The 16608-nt window shown below is 38.3% G+C and overlaps 1 protein-coding gene across 7 annotated transcripts in view; it reads left to right on the top strand.

Moving 5' to 3' along the window:
• SEC16A (SEC16 homolog A, endoplasmic reticulum export factor) overlaps positions 1 to 16608 on the top strand; it is a 30978-nt gene that overhangs the window by 8297 nt on the left and 6073 nt on the right. For 5 of the 7 annotated variants that reach the window (XM_075717125.1, XM_075717129.1, XM_075717131.1 and 2 more), the window contains 22 exons: positions 2719 to 2804; positions 3775 to 3907; positions 4697 to 4895; positions 6036 to 6213; positions 6971 to 7119; positions 7769 to 7830; positions 8079 to 8217; positions 8475 to 8717; positions 9039 to 9136; positions 9831 to 9912; positions 10106 to 10223; positions 10468 to 10579; positions 10883 to 10988; positions 11441 to 11581; positions 11697 to 11810; positions 12496 to 12700; positions 12896 to 13144; positions 13836 to 13924; positions 14970 to 15017; positions 15200 to 15358; positions 15602 to 15679; positions 15898 to 15954. In XM_075717125.1, the coding sequence (XP_075573240.1) occupies positions 2719 to 2804; positions 3775 to 3907; positions 4697 to 4895; positions 6036 to 6213; positions 6971 to 7119; positions 7769 to 7830; positions 8079 to 8217; positions 8475 to 8717; positions 9039 to 9136; positions 9831 to 9912; positions 10106 to 10223; positions 10468 to 10579; positions 10883 to 10988; positions 11441 to 11581; positions 11697 to 11810; positions 12496 to 12700; positions 12896 to 13144; positions 13836 to 13924; positions 14970 to 15017; positions 15200 to 15358; positions 15602 to 15679; positions 15898 to 15954 (2845 nt within the window). The remainder of the gene's footprint in view (positions 1 to 2718; positions 2805 to 3774; positions 3908 to 4696; positions 4896 to 6035; positions 6214 to 6970; positions 7120 to 7768; positions 7831 to 8078; positions 8218 to 8474; positions 8718 to 9038; positions 9137 to 9830; positions 9913 to 10105; positions 10224 to 10467; positions 10580 to 10882; positions 10989 to 11440; positions 11582 to 11696; positions 11811 to 12495; positions 12701 to 12895; positions 13145 to 13835; positions 13925 to 14969; positions 15018 to 15199; positions 15359 to 15601; positions 15680 to 15897; positions 15955 to 16608) is intronic. The other 2 variants (XM_075717130.1, XM_075717128.1) reach the window with 2 other exon arrangements.

Raw genomic sequence — 16608 nt, forward strand, 5'->3', positions numbered from 1 at the left:
GGCCCCCAGTTCTGTTAATAAATGGCACTTTTGCATGTTGGTCTGGGATTTGCTTTGCAAGCGTAGCGGTACGTGTGGCCTACTGATATACGGTGTTCCAGACGTTCGGAAGAGAGAGATGGTGAATCAAGTGAAAACATCCTGGTGCTGTGGCAGGTTAATTTGTCTGGTGATTACTTCAACTGTGTGGATAAGCTTTCTCACAAAACTCCCAAACTGGCCCATGTAGCAAAGGTGCTGTGTGGGCATGTTTCACCCACTGACTTCACTACAGGTTTTGATGCAGGTAGCACATGAATTAGGAAAAGTTAAAAGCCTTGGTCTGTCTGATTATATGAAACAAAACATTTGAGAAGGGGAAACAATGTGTTCAGATGCGACTTGCAAATATTAAATAAAAAGCAGAAATGAAATCTCTAGTATTTCTCAAGCAAGAAGCAGCAAATTACCCTCCAGGGATTACTGCTTTCTGATGGTTATTGCATAAGTGATTTGTATGAACTTCAAACTAACGACAAAATGTTACTGTTGCATTATCTGGTGGGTGGGTTTGCAGGTTTCCAAGAGAGAACCCCAGTTATCTGTCTGGAAATGATGAAACCTTTTGTAGTATTTGTCTGTTGTTGTTGGTAGTTCACTCACGGAGCAGTCTTCAAATTAAAAACATAACATTTTGCTTACCACCTCCAGAAGATTATAGAAGGTGTATATTGGCCTTGAGCGTAGCTGCGTGTGATAACTTTTATCATCATCTTAAGTGAATGTAAGTGCACTGTGAGATCTTGTAATGAGATAATAACCTTTAGCAGCACTTCCTGGCGTGTACTCTTCTTATGTACTATTTTTATAAGAGGTTGAAGTTCCTATAGGTAGCATTGGGCAGATCAAAGCTTGTTACGAGTAGCTCTGTCAGTGTTGATGTGTGACATGACAGTGCAGTCAGATGTGGACGGTAGTACGGTACTGCAGGGCGGCAGAGCCTGAGAGTGGCAAAGTCAGTGTGATAGCGTGTCTGAAACTTGCCCTTAATCTACCAGCATTAATGATGCAGCTTTGTAAACTCTGTTTGGGGAGGGGAATAACATCTTTCTGAAGGAGACTGAGAAGATTGGTTGGGTGGATAAACCTGATGTGATAAGATCAAATCTCCTCCTCTGCAGAGGAAGGTGCTGTGTTAGCAAACTTCCCCTGCCTTCCAGGGAGGAGCATCACTTGACTTGCTTGGCCACTTTGGAGTTTGTGCTATCAGTTGTGTGATCAGTTGTAGAGGAGCATGAAAGTTCCCATTGTTCCAAACTGGCATTAAATAACTTTACCTCCTGTGCGTGTGTGTATGTATACATATGTGCATTTGTGAGTGTATATACACATGTATATATACATGTGTAGATATAAACTTACCTGTATATACATACACGAACATGTATACGCATAGATGTGTATGTACATATATATAGACACACTACATTTTTCATCTAACATTTGTTTTCTAGCTTTTTTCAGAAATTATGGGATGGTGTCCTAAAAATGGCATCTAATAAAGGCTTGTGATTTTTCAAGTAACGGCCGCATCTTTCTTTTTCCATCAAGTGTTCTAATTCTGTTTTGCGTATGCATTGACTCTTACTTCGATGTGTTGGGTTTAGTCAGATTCATGCACTTGTGTTCATTTGGACAATCAGTATTCTAACAGGGGCTCTGTAAATGAGTATTTTCTTCTATTCAGTCCTCTCTATTTGCTCAAATGGAAAACAAGCCTTTCCTACATGCTACTGTCCATCCAAGCCTATTGAGAAGTGTAATAACCTAGAAGGTGCTTGGAATTAGTTGTGATGTGCTGTGTTAAAATTGCATCTCAGTGCTGTCTCATTTATTCATTGAAGTATTAAATGTGAGGATGTGCTAACACTCAAAGTATTGCTGCATCTACTGAAAAGCTGAGATTGAGAAACAGACCGAGTGCAGAATGAAAATAAAGCATTGGGATTACGGTAGTGCTAGCCCTACAATGTTAGTATTCTGTGTGCTTGCCAGCCACAGAGTGGCATCAGCTCCAAGTCGAACAAGGTGACACAATATTGAGTTCTTTGGCCAGGTACCCAAAGAAAGGTGTAGCGCGTTTTGGTTTCATTTCTTTTCCGACTGTTTTTGACGCTGGTGACATGTACCACAATGGCAGCCCTGGAGGCTGAAACCCTCTGCTCAGAATTATCTGTGACGGTGCTAGTTCATGTCCTGACCTGTTTTCATGACCTCTTCTCCAGACCATAGTCCTCTTTTCATCACCATAACGTATACAAAGTTATTAAACTGTTATTAACTATTATTAACACTGTTAAAGTTGAGGGAGCAATTATTTCATTACTTGTTAAGTTAGTGACTTCTCTGTTGAGACAGTTCAAGGGATGCTAATTGTAACAGTAGTTTTTGTGATTAATTGTCTGTAAGTAATTAAATTTATCACCAAAGCAGTTTACAAAAATCACTAAATTATTGTATAGTAAGGGCTGTCAGCTTTTTATGACACACAACAATTTAGTGGTATATTGGTTTGTAAAGTCTGAATTTTATGATTCCTTGATTTCCTGTAAATGCATTATTTCAAATATGAAACTCTACCTAATCAGTTGTGGCATATAGTTCTTCATATCTCCTGCTGACTTTAGAAGAGATTGAAGGAGGAATAATAACTTTTTATACCCGTGTACCTTCTTTCAGGCAAGGGTATACTGAAGATTATTACGCAAAAAGTGGATGGAGTGATTATTATCCAGGCTATTACCCAAACTCATATGATTATGGAGGTAAGGTATCAAAATGAACTCTGAAGTTTTCTGTAGAAAATTGCAGGTTTAAACAAAAATTTATGGGGAAGAGGAACTTTAAGATCAGAGAATTATTATATTTTTCCACAAATATATAAATTATATATATACAAATATATAATTTCCACAACCAGCAAGAATAAAGTTGTACTTGTTGAAAATTGATCTTTGGGTCTACTTCAGTTCTTAATACCATGATGTCCTTCCTGTATGTTTTTTTTATTCAGTGGAAGTAGTAAATAGAAAATAAATTAAGTTTTTTCCTCACATCCAGCCTTCAGTTTGCCTTTCCATTGTGAAAGTACACCATTGCAAGTCTACAGAATAGTTTTCTTCAATGTGTTGCAAGCCTGTCATTCACTGGGGTGTATCCTTGATGTGTAAACTGCAGGCAGACTTCTAAAGTAAATTTTAGGTGGGTGTAAACAGAAATTGACTCAGAACTAGAATTTGGTTTTGTCCATAATTATCTGAATGCTCCCAGAGACATACTGGTGTTGGTAATCTGAAGATAATTGTGTAGTGCCTGGGAGGATTTTAAGCAACATCTGTCCACATCCTGAGACATTTAGCATGACGCTCTGAAGACTGATCACAAAGATTCTGTTAATATTTGTTGAGTTATTATCATGTTATGATGGAGTTTTAAAGTTGTTAGAAAAGATCTATCTGTCTGATGGTAAACACAGTCTCTTCAAGAGTATCTAGCTAACTATAACAACCGTGTTTTTCTGAAAGGTGTGAAATTGATTTTTTTTAGTTGGTTTTTTGTTTGTTTGTTGTTTTTAACTAAAAATGAGTGGATATATTTATGTAGCTTTAAGTACATTATTTTGTTTTTGCTGTATGCTTCAGGACCAAGTCAGCGTGTAATTAAAGAGAAGGCAGTAGAAAAAGGTTATAGGCAACAGCTTCCAATACCTAAACCATTTCTTCTTATTTTCCAAAGATCCCGGTCACTGGGAACATTACTCAGCATACGACCCTAGATACAGAGATCCTAGAAGTTATGATCAGAGGTATTGGTATGATGCTGAACACAACCTTTATCAGAAGAGAGAGGCGTATCCATATGGCAACAGGTTTGTCCATTCGATCCATGTTCTCCCAATGCTCTTTCCAGACCTAGGGCAGCACAGGGCCTAGGTGCTGATGACGACCAGAGAACTAGAGTGTATGTCTGAGTGAAGGCAGAGGATCTGGCATTGGTTTCTTCAGGGCTGAGTCCCCCGTAGTCAAGTGTGTTACCAGAAAATTAAGTTATGGCAGTAAGTGTTCAGGCAAAGGCTGAGGCTTTGCTTGAGCACTAACAGAAATACTACTTTATGTGCTGAAGATCTGCCCCAAAGCCTTCAAAATTTGTGAACTGTTGTGATAATTGTATCAGGCATCAGAATTTCAGGGTATCATGCAGCTTTGTAAGTAAAATCTTCTCAATATTCTCTAGGAATGCAGATGCATCCTGTAACAGACTATTAAAATGCAGTATTGCACATATTTCACAGATATATGTTCTAGTCCTTTCCGTACCTTTAACACAGGTCATTGAGGAAAAACAAATGAGCTGTCATATCACTTAAGAAAAGGATTTAAGGCAGTAGGACTTGTTTTCAGATCGGGTGAACATTCTGTGGGTTTTCCTAGAACAGACTGAGTATGGCGTTGGTCTTGATCTTGAATATTCTGGATGACCTTCTTGAAGAAATGTCAGTTTCTTTACGGTAATAAAAACCTCAATCTAGGAAATAATCTAAAAGCTCTTCTGAAGTTTGGTACAGTTTTCTTCTTGACAGGTACGCAGTGAAGTCACTTCCCTCAGGGATATGGGTGGTGATGTTCATTTTTGCTTTGTATGTTTCCTTGTTCTTCAGACATGACCGGTATGAAGATAACTGGAGGTACGATCCTCGTTTTACTGGAAGTTTTGATGATGAATCTGAACCCCATAGAGATCCTTATGGTGATGAATTTGATAGACGCAGTGTCCACAGTGAGCATTCTGGTCATAGTCTCCGTAGCTCCCGCAGTGTTCACAGTCACCAGAGTAGTTTCAGCTCTCGCTCTCAACAAGTGAGTTTCAAGTGGTCACATCAAGTATTCTTTCGGCTGAGTTGGGCCTTTCTCTATGTTAGGGGTGGGTGAAACATTAAAAATATGGAAATATTTCTGGGTTTAGCTTGGGAATTATGTATTTTTAAAACTTTCATTCTGTAAGTTAAGGCTGTTTTGTAATATAGTTTTGAACTTAATATTTATCACAGTTGTCAAGAGAACATTAACCAATATCAGCACTCAGCTGTGCAAGTTGCCACACACACAGAAATGGAAAATTTCCTCTACTGAATCCATTTGCTGTTTGTGAGAACTTTGCCCTTACTGTGCTTGGCTGTAGTTGATAGTGTGTCTGGCTTTCAGTGTTATGTCGTCTTTCTCATCACAAGCATGAATGCTATTACTGAACTTGGGATCTGTTAAAAGACTAACTCCATATTTGTATGATGCTATTTCAACTTTAAAACCAAAACTCAAATCTAACTGATTACTCATCTACTTATGCCATAAGTACGAATACCTGAAAAACACAGAGAATATTTGGGTAACTTTTGAGGTACAGTCTTTGCTAGCGGAACGTGTCATTTAGCTGTAGTCTCATGTGTTGGTTCCTCATGTTTCTTGGAAGTTTGGGTGGTTTTCCAGTCTGATCTCTGATTCATTTAGTAATATTGGGAGTAGTATTGGAGATCATTTAGGCATTAATCTTCAGGCACCGAAGTCATTCAGGCATTCATCAGGTTTAATCAGTTGATATTTTCTGTCGAAGTGTTAGAGCAGAGGTGAACGTGGATTCTGATCCATAGTTGCTGATACAGCAACACTTGAACCTGTAACTCATTCTATAATGTTATTTTTCACACAAGCACATAGACATTCTGTCTGAACTGAACATACTTGCATGTGAACAGATCAAATGATAGTAAAAACACTGAGGGAGAACACTAAGATGTATTAATTGTCTTCTGTAGCCTGTTGCTGCAAGTGTCTTGCAGGGAGGCTTTCTCAAATGCAGTGATGTAGCAAGCCTGGTTTACGAACAGTATAAAGAATCGAAGCCGGGGGGGAATGCTTACCATCTTGAGGCATGCTTGCAGTATTGCTTGCTTTGTGTAACTTCACGCTCTCTGCTAACAGTTACTAATATGATCTATTTAGAGCCAGCTGTATAGAAGTAATCATGATCTAACGGCTAATACGTATGAAACTACTGCACAGGCAGTGTCGCTCCACACAGATTTTCCATATGGCGGATATGCTGCTAACTTTGATGGACAACAGCCTTTTACAGATTATGGCTACCCGACTGAAACTGGATGGTCAGCTGTAGAACAAGGTATTGGCACCACTGGGGAAGGAGGAGGGAAGGCACTGTGCTTGTGAGGTTGTCTACCAGTAGTAGTTTGCACTTTCATTAGTATTTGTAGTGTATGAGATGCCTTTCACATGTTCATTGAGCCTGTTAACAGGAAAAAAATGCAGTTCTACAGTGTATGTGAACAAAGTTTTGTTTTCTTTTCAGTGTAAGGATAACTTGCTTGCTGAAACCTGGGTATATCACAGAACAGTAGTAGCTAGACAGTGTTTGCTGTTAAATACTGCATACTTCCATTAGTAAATGTCTTTTTAGATAGATTTTTAACTACGCTTCTTGTGCTTTGTGGGAAATGATTAAAGTTTAACTTAAACTTCAGGTTTTTCCATAATTTTTCTTACCCTTTTGGTGTGGAACAAAACACTGTTTCTCTGGAAAAGCTTTGCCAGAGTATGCTGAAGTGTATCATTAGCTCTTTGAAGATGCGTCATGTATTTGTACAGAGAGCACAGAAATGTGACTGATAGAAACAATCAAAGCCCCTGTATTGAAAAAAATAAGTGGATGTTAAAGTTCTAGTTTTGTTCTTGTTGCAAATCTTCAGAAGATCTTTGGGATTATAATGGAACTGATTAATTGTTGCTTATGAAGTTTAGCCGAATTGAATGGCAGGGTCTTTTCCACTAGTACTGCAGGATTACTGAATTGGATAAATACATCAGCAAGTTTACTTAGTTGCAAGACAGGTTACTTGTTCTTATTTTATCTTTTCTTCCAGTTTCAGCACCTTTAAGGCCCTCAACACCTGAGAAATTTTCAGTGCCTCATATCTGTACTAGGTTTGGTCCTGGGGGCTTCTTAATAAAAGTGCTACCAAACCTGCCTTCAGAAGGACAGCCAGCTCTGGTTGAAATACACAGTATGGAGGTAAAGCTTGAAAGAAAAAAGGGAGGTGGTGGAATACAGGCCTTTCCTTTGGAAGGGGAGGAGGAAACTTGGATCTATAGCTTCCTGACTTTTTTTATATGTCAGTGCATGTTATCTTTATATTTTTGGGTTATAATAATAGGTAAACCAGTAACTTTAAAAATTATTTTCCTCTGAGAGATGACGTAGTCATGATCAGATCATCCAGCTCCTTATAATTTTATTCAGGTAAAATACTTACATCCTAGAAAGGCTGCAGTTGTGTTGGTTTGTTTGGAGTTTGTGTTGGAGTAGAATTGTACACAAGTACTAGAACAGCATCAGGAAAATTATTGGACTTGGCAGTGTTAGGTTTATGGTTGGACTTGATGATCTTAAAGGTCTTTTCCAACCTAAATGATTTTATGATTCTATTCTATGATTAAGGAGATGCGAGGAAGATTTTTGTATTTTGCTACGGAATGGCTTCCATGTAAAGTAGGTTTCATCATTTATTATCCTTGTGCAGGTTGTAAGTCACCATATGTGTGTGTTTAAAAGCAATAGGCTTGATTACACTATGGGTTATGTTCAGGTCTGGGTTTTTTTATTGTTAAAAAGCAAAATTCGTAGTTATAAGAATTTCTTACGGTTTATATTTGTGTTTTAGACTATGTTACAACATTCTCCAGAGCAAGAAGAGATGAGAGCATTTCCTGGTCCTCTTGCTAAGTATGTTCTTACAGATTTCTGAAATAACTTTCATGCATTCAGAATTGATTTTTTTCGTCAAACTTTTAATTGTCTGCAAATTACAGGATTTAAACTGACTTAAAATATTTGTGGCTTTTCACCTGCTTAAATAATACCTCAGCTTTAAATTTGTTCCTTATACTAATCACAATAATGATCTGAAAGTTTACATTTGTCTCATTAAAACCTTTTTTCTTCTTTTTTAATTTGCCTTTTTTTTTTTCCAGGGATGACACCCATAAAGTGGATGTTATTAAATTTGCACAAAATAAAGCTACACAGTGCTTTAAGAACGAAAACCTAATTGACAAAGAATCTGCAAGTCTGCTTTGGGACTTTATTGTACTATTGTGCAGGCAGAATGGGGTATGTCTCACTGCTTGAATTATTGTCTATCCTAAAGTATTTTATACACATAACAGTGTTTATGTAAAAGACAGTAATATGCATATAGTGACTTGTCTTGGAATAGTTCGCAGATTGATGGAAGAGGTAAACTGGTCACTTGTCCTCAGGTGCTCAGAGGTGCTGATATTCACACATTGTTGTTGACGTGACAAATAAAATGAAGGCAATGTTGAAATAACAGATTTTTTTATTTTGTTTTTTCTCTACATGTATAGACTGTTGTGGGAACAGACCTGGCTGAACTTTTGCTCCGAGATCATAAAACAGTGTGGCTTCCTGGGAAGTCCCCTAATGAGGCAAATTTGATTGATTTCACTAATGAGGCTTTGGAACAAGTGGAAGAGGAGTCTGGTGAAGCCCAGCTTTCATTTCTTACTGACAGTCTTATAACCACAATTGACAGTCTTGAGAAAGAGACAGAGAGATTCAGAGAGTTGCTGCTTTACGGCCGCAAGAAGGTGAATGCTTATACTGTTGTTCCAAATACTGCATGTGTCTTGTTTACTTATTTTTCACAAATCTTAAAGCTCTAGGCGTCAGTTAAAATCATGCGCTGCAAGTTGCAAAAATATAATATTTCATGGTGCTGCACTACAGTGGTATGGAAAAATGTTATGCCCTACAGTTTATAATACAAAACAAAATTATATTGATGTGTTAGCAGTTGATCTAAACAAACATTTTTTTGTTCAGTCATAGAGTACTACTGTAAATAAATCATTGTCTATCTGAGTAGTATGTTAAGCTGTTCCCAGGAAATTAATTTCTGTATTAATTAGGATGCTTTGGAGTCTGCCATGAAGCATGGTTTATGGGGTCATGCTCTACTACTTGCCAGCAAAATGGATAACAGAACACATGCAAGAGTTATGACCAGGTACTGTTTTGCTTGTTGATTAGTACAATATGACTACCTATACTGCTAATGAGGGAGAGACTTGGTGCTCAGAAATCTTTATGTCAAAATCATGAGTTACCCTTAGTAGCTCATGCAAGCATTATGCTTGAATTTTACCTGTATATTCAGTTGTCATCCGTTAACTTTTTGTTCTGGGGCCTTGTGGCCATAAACTTAAACTCGTTCCATTTAAGGGGTATTTGAACAGTGTCATCTGTGGGCTTGCTTGACAGGTGCTGTTAGTCAGGCTTTGCAAAAACTGTGCAAAACCCCAACTATCAACTTTGTTAAAGCAAGTAACTCTGATGTCCCCTTCATTCTCCTTGCCTGAAAGAAGCAGATGTGTTCATGCATGCTTTGTCTGTAGACAGAGAAACTTTCAGCTTCCTGAGCTTGTGAAATCATGTGCTAAGTCTAGTCAGCTGGCATGGGGAGAATCCTGAGGTTTTTCCTAGCTTGGACTGACCTGTGTCAAGAGTGGCACATCCAGTTAACTAGTAATGTTTTGCTTTTGAACGTTATCCACTGGGCAATTGCTTATTCAGTGTAGTATTTTCAAACACCGCTTCCTTCTCTTAAACTAAGCTAGATTAACTGCCACTGAGCGTTCGAGTATGTTTTAACTGCTTTACCCCATGTTTGTGTTTTGTTTTTCTGTATAATGTCTCTGTAGGTTTGCCAACAGTCTCCCAATTAATGACCCTCTGCAGACTGTTTACCAGCTCATGTCTGGAAGGATGCCAGCTGCATCCACGGTAAGATTCCAGTGCGAGCTGCAGTTGAGACTGAAGAGGTACTGCAGTGAGTAGTGTAGTTCACAACAGTAATCTTTCTATGGGCTTTTCCTAGAATTGTAAGATAGGTTGTTTTAGTCCTTTTTAGGTTGAAACACTTAACCCATGTAGAGCTCCAGTCAGTGATTTGACTAAGTAATTCTTCTAATTTTAGTGCTGTGGAGATGAGAAGTGGGGAGATTGGAGGCCTCATCTAGCGATGGTGTTATCCAACTTGACCAATAATGTGGACTTGGAATCCAGGACCATTGCTACCATGGGAGACACTCTTGGTAACTCTTGGGGAATGAACAGGGTGATGACTGAACGAAAAGCTTTCTAAAAGCTTTAATTACTCAGCTTATTTTTTTGAAAACAAAAAAATTGCTGTGTAAAATGTAAAATGGAACAGTTTTATAGGGGCATGTCTGTATTGTTGAAGGTATTTGAATGCAAAACCAAGACAATATGGGACACTGAATTACAATGTGCCACCAAGAGGAAACATGCTGAGTTCTGTCACGTATTTCTCTACAGCTTCTAAAGGCCTGCTGGATGCTGCTCATTTTTGTTACCTTATGGCCCAAGTTGGTTTTGGAGTTTATACAAGGAAGACAACAAAGCTTGTCCTGATTGGATCAAATCATAGGTTTGGCTTTCCTTTTTTTTTTTTTTTTTTAAAAAAAAAAAAAAACAAAAACACCACATGACTTTTTGGCTGCAAAAATGAAAGCTTAGTGGCTGGAGACTGAGTTGCACTGCTCCCCTTATCACTAGCAAGAGCTGGTTTTGAGAGAACTATTTGATGCCCTGTCCTTGTTTGAGGAGTAGATGTTACTGATATTGTGTGTCTAATAGAGCTAAGTTTCTGAATTTATTTCTGATTGTCCTTATTGTCAGCATATATAATCTCAATGTTAAATAATATTTTTCCTCTCCCATTCCTGAATAGCTTGCCATTTTTTAAGTTTGCCACCAATGAAGCCATTCAAAGAACAGAAGCCTATGAATATGCACAGTCACTAGGAGCTCAGCCTGGCTGCTTGCCCAATTTCCAGGTGAAGAGCTGTTTTGTGGGTTTTTGGGGGGGGGGGTTGGCAGGTTTTATGTGAGGTTTTAATCTCTCATGTGCTGTATTCAGCACAGCAAATATTTTATCCATTGTAACATGTAATATTCATGGATAAAGTAGTGCAAGATAGCTTTTTTCCTGTTGTCGCTTAAATCTCCTTTTTGAATTCTGAACTTCTGAACTTTAAATGTTGCTGCTATTGTAACTATATTCCAAAAGAGAAATATAGCAGAATGTGTTGGCACTAGCTGTAGACAAATAGATAACTTCCATTGGATACATTGGGTGGAAGAGGATAACTGAATGCTTCCTCCCTCCCCACCCCCACCCTGCAGTGGGTTATCTGAGCTTTAAGCCGAAATGACAGGCTGCCTTTCATCTGATACTGCTAAGAATGTTCTCATCACTTGGTTTATTTCACCTGCTTACGTTCCATAGGTTTTCAAATTCATCTACGCTTGCCGACTGGCTGAAATGGGACTTGCTGCTCAGGCTTTCCATTATTGTGAAGTGATTTCCAGAACTGTCCTTAAAGATCCACATTACTATTCACCTGTACTTATTGGCCAGCTGATCCAGGTAACATAAGGAAGAATTAAGTATTTGTGGCTTCATATTGTAGGTGGTAAGCTGTGGCTAAAGTTGCCTTTTGTTGGCTGGTTAACTTAAACTTTGCAATGGTTCCTTTCTCTAGATGTCATCACAACTACGCCTGTTTGACCCACAGATAAAAGAAAAACCAGAACAGGAATCTTTTATTGAACCTTCATGGTTAGTAAGGCTTCGACATGTGGATGGACAGATCAAGGTACAGAATGTACTTTTCAACATGAAGTATTCTCTTTTAAGGATTAATGTAAATCCAATTTTTAAAACTGTTTTGTTTATACCACTAATTACAGAAACATGAAGTGACCTTATGATATATTCATGTCATAAAGTGCAAGTGTTATGATTTAAACCAAGTGGATTTTTGACATTTTAGTGCCCTAAGATTCAATACGGAATAGTTAGAGGGTGGTGTACATTATATGAGGCAGGCTTTTCTTAGTACTGTAATGCAAGGAGAATTGCAAGGCTCATTAGGTTGCAATAACTTCTGCTGTAAGCAGAGGATCTGCTTGCCAGAAAAAAAAAGTTGTGTGTGAATTAGTGTAGCTAGATTGTAACAGAGTGGAAATAATTACCATTTATTTAGAGAGATCTGTTAAAAATTTGAACCTTGAGCTACTTAACTAAGTTTCCATTAAAAAAAAAAAAGAACAAACCCAATACCAAACAGAAAACAAAACCCTAAACAAAAAAAACACAAACAAAAACTCTAAATGTTTTGGTTGAACTTGGCCTGCAAATGGCTGACAACTCATTTTTTTGACTAAACACTAAAAAAACCTGTGTGCTGTTTTCACTCTTAAGATTTCTTTTGTTATATGTTCCCTTGGTTATGAACTTAATGTATGGTACAGTTAATAAGATCTTGCTTTTTTGTGCAGGAGGGTGCAATAGCTTATAACACAGACAGATCCACCCCACCACCATATGCATGTAGTACACCAAGCTCTGAATTAGACCATGCTAGTCAATGTGATGGAGCAGGAGTTGGCCGTGACATGGGTCCAGGTGCTGAAAATGCATTGTTAGCATCCTTATTACCCAATATGGCTCAACAGATGCAAAGTGTGCAGCTGATGCCTTCAGGTTAGTGTTTCATATCCTTCTTCGTGACAGAGAGAAAATAAATGTTTCAGGTTTCTGGTAGAAGAAACCACTTACAAGGGTGGTAGAAACAGTGAGATTTCACTTCTGCATTGTATCATTTTATTCATAGGGTAAAAGGTTCACATACTGGAATTTCTGTTTAGTTATAACTCTTAACTTTTTTTTGTGCTGCAGTACCTCAGGCTGTCCTTGATGGGTCAGCTGCTATGATTCCTCCTGGTGACCAGGAAGCTGTCCGAAGTGTCCCTTTCTACTCAGTGGCTTCTCAGCCTGTTGTTCCAGGACCTGGCTTTGCACCTCCAGGATTTTCAAATCCATATGGAACTGAACCATCACCAATGTATTTAGGGTCAGCACTACCACCAGGAGGGCCACCACAAGAATTTGAACCACGGTCAGAAGAGCAGGCAAACCTGGAAACAGGTCTGGGATCTTAGTAAACAGCTTTCCTTCCTTATAAGGGGAATGAAGTATTTGGGGGAATAATGCAAAATATCTCAATATTTAGAAAATAGCGAGTCAAGTCTGGGGCAATGAAATTTAAAACCACCAAGTAATGGTGCAGAAACATCTGTGGAAAATTGCAGTATTCATCCTGCTTATTTGGCTTAGTTTAAAAGATAGGTCAGACTCAGCAGACTATGGTTTAGACCCTAACACGTAATCACTGGGTGCCTTGGGATCGGCAGTTCTGTTTGCAAGGTCTGTGATTGGAGCCTCAGGGATTTCTGCCTCTGGACCTCAGCTTCTAGGACCCTGATAAGTTTTAATTCTGTGACAGCAGAACCTGTTGTGTGAAGGCAGGTATACACAAGTTTGGCAGAGCTGTGTTACAGATGTAAGGAACCTTAAACTGTCCCATACTGATGGTTGCATCCCTCAGCCCGCTCTGACCTGTGTTTAGAACAAACGTAATACCCATGCAGGAGTTAAAAAAAAAAAAATCACAGCAACTGCAGTTCACTTTTTTTTTTTAAAAGACCAGGTTCTTTCTAGCACAAAATTCATAACTAGTGAAAGCTTTTGTCTTAAAAAATGGTGTTTGGAGGCTATTTTGGGGTTGTTTTTGTTGTTGTGTTCCCTCCCACTAACATAATCTGATTTGCTTTTTAAGGAATGCAGAGAATTGCCCCGGAGTCTCCTTCACAAAACTCTTTCCCTGAACAGAGAGAGGAGGATTTCTATGGCAGAATGGCTAGCATGGTATCTTTATTTTGTATATCTCTTGAGCAAGTGTCAGCTGCATTGCAGATATTTGCAACCACAAGAGTGTATTGGGGCTCGGTCTTGCTCTTCAGCAAGTTTAGTTGAAGCTTAGTTTTTCTTCCCTGCTGTCCTTCCCCTTCAGTGGAATAAATAATGAAGAACTAGTAGAAAAAATTTAGCCATAATTTTCTTCTCTAAAAAGAATTTTTTTTTTAAAGGGGGAGGGGGAATATCAGGCTGTTATCTGAAGAGTTTAATTTGTCTTTCTCTGCCCTGCCTTCCTCTCCCATCTCCCAGAATGATTCTTCATAGCCAGAAGAACTTGTAGCATACATCAGCAAGTGAGGCGAGCAGGTCCTAAAGAACAGTTCTGTGACTGAGTTTTAAAAGCATAGTATTGACTACTGTGTGGTCATGCCTGGAGATGTGGAAGGTGTTTATCAAAATCCCAAACCCATTTTCAAAATATATAGTATTTTAACTATTTAAATATCACTGAAGTTGGTATCTCCCTGGAGGTTAGTTTAATCTCTTGAAGTGACAATTGTTTGAAAGAATTAGCATAAACATTTTTAATAGAGATACATTTGGCAACTGATAAAGGATGGGGAGGCTTTTTAACTAGAAGTTAACCGTACTTATGGAAGAAACAGTGATGGTGTTTTGTTTGGTGGGGGTTTTTTTTAATGCTTGAGTTGCTATATGAACATTAGAAGAACAACTTAGTGTTGGAGGGGGAAAAAAATGCAGCAACCACTCCTTGGTGCAGCATTTTTGTATCTTTTCTCTTGTGGGCTGGTTAGCCTGCACAGCAGTACCCTGATTTTAACTCGTTTTAATGGACCTGTTACACAATAGTGCAATTACTTTGCCAGACTTCAGCTCTTGTTCTGCACCTCCTATATGTCAGAGGAGATAGATGTACCCAAATAACCAACTTGAATATCTTGAATTGTGTGGGAATTCTTGATAAAAAGTGAATGTTGTGTCAGATATTTAGCTGCTTGCTTATTAAGCATGTCCTGGCTTTATATCTAACCAGGCACCAGGACGAAGATCCAGATCTGCATCTCAGTCTTCAGCACATATGGTATGCCATGAGCAGGCTGTTTCTTTCACTAAATTGTCATTCTATTTATGTTTATTTTTACGTGCTTTTGTATCTCTTCCTATTACTAACTTTTCAAAGAAGGAATTTGTTTAGCAAGATGAAATGTCACTGCTGGAGTGGTGGATTAAAACTCGGTACTTTCCTGTATATCTGTAATACAGGGCTATGGGCGAAGATCCCGAACAACTTCAGAGTCCTCTGCTCATTCTGTGGGACGAGAGAGATCCAACTCTGCAGCAAAACAGCCTTCTCCTTCTCCCCCTGTTCCTGTAGAGAAGGAGTCTAAAAAAGAAATAAAAAAGGAGCCAGCACCTAGAAAGGTAAACTTTCTAAGAAAAGTAGCTATAGCTGGAGGAAATTTGTTAGTATATGTTGTAACTCTGGTCCGGGGTACTGATTTAAGGATGTCCTGACTAAACCATTTCTTTCTATTTATTAGGTGCAACTCTGGGCTCAGAGTTGAAGTCCCTAACAGAAAACGAATTGTTGCATGAATGTTTCTTTTAATCTGCCTGTAAAGACAGTGTTGAGAGAATTAACTGAATAGGTGAATTTATTTTTAGACTGGTGCAAACTGGTTTCGCTGGCTGATGGGAAAAGGCAAGAATGAAGCTCACCTTCCAGATGACAAGAACAAATCAGTAAGGCCTCTAAGTTGCAAAAACCTTTATACATTTTAATTTGTTCAAAATGTTTTCCTGACTGACAGATGAACATTGTTTTGGCAAGTAAACAAATGTGTGTAAAACTTTCAAGATTGCACTTATTCCAAGACTGGCTTTTAAAAAAAATTTTTACTTTTTTTTTGGCTTAACAGCTTTCTTTGAACTCGTAATCTTTGACTGTGATTTTCTTGCAGATTGTTTGGGATGAACAGAAACAACGCTGGGTTAATCTGGATGAACCAGAAGAGGAGGTAAAAATCTGAATACTCATTATTTCTTCAAGTGGAAAACTGAAATCTGTACTGGCACACAATTTTCTTTAATCTGTTACTGGCTCTTAAGAGCTGCCTTTTACTGAATTTGGATTAAAATGTGCAACATCTTGAAATTAATAAACGGGTTACATATTCTTACAGTCTACATCCTTATGGAACTGTTTGTATCTTTAGTTGCTGGTGTGGATCCAGTAATTGTGATTGAATTTGCAAGGGAATTTATTCTAAACTTAGTCTGGTGTATCTCTTCATAGAGGTTGGCATCACCTAGACAATTGCTTGTTAATTGATTTGCTGCAAACAGAATATAGGGGAAAAAAGGTAGGAAGGTTCTATAGTTTTGAAAATGTAATGCATCGTATAGCAAAGAAAATCACACATCCTGTCCATCCTTGTCACTCAAGGATCTGTCTCAAAACACAAATAAATGATAAGAACCACTGTTGTAAATGTTTACTTTTAGAGGGAGCGTAGATGGGTTGTAGAAATGCCTTGACATTAGTTAAGTTATGAGATGGAAGATGAGCAATACTGGTCTGCACTACAAGATGTATGTCTGTATACCCTATTTTATGTGCTCTGGAATAGGCAAGGGAAAGGAGAAGTCAGATGGATACTTGGTTTACAACT

Source organism: Pelecanus crispus, chromosome 9 (genome assembly GCF_030463565.1).
Source record: "Pelecanus crispus isolate bPelCri1 chromosome 9, bPelCri1.pri, whole genome shotgun sequence".
Classification (NCBI taxonomy): Eukaryota; Metazoa; Chordata; class Aves; order Pelecaniformes; family Pelecanidae; genus Pelecanus; species Pelecanus crispus.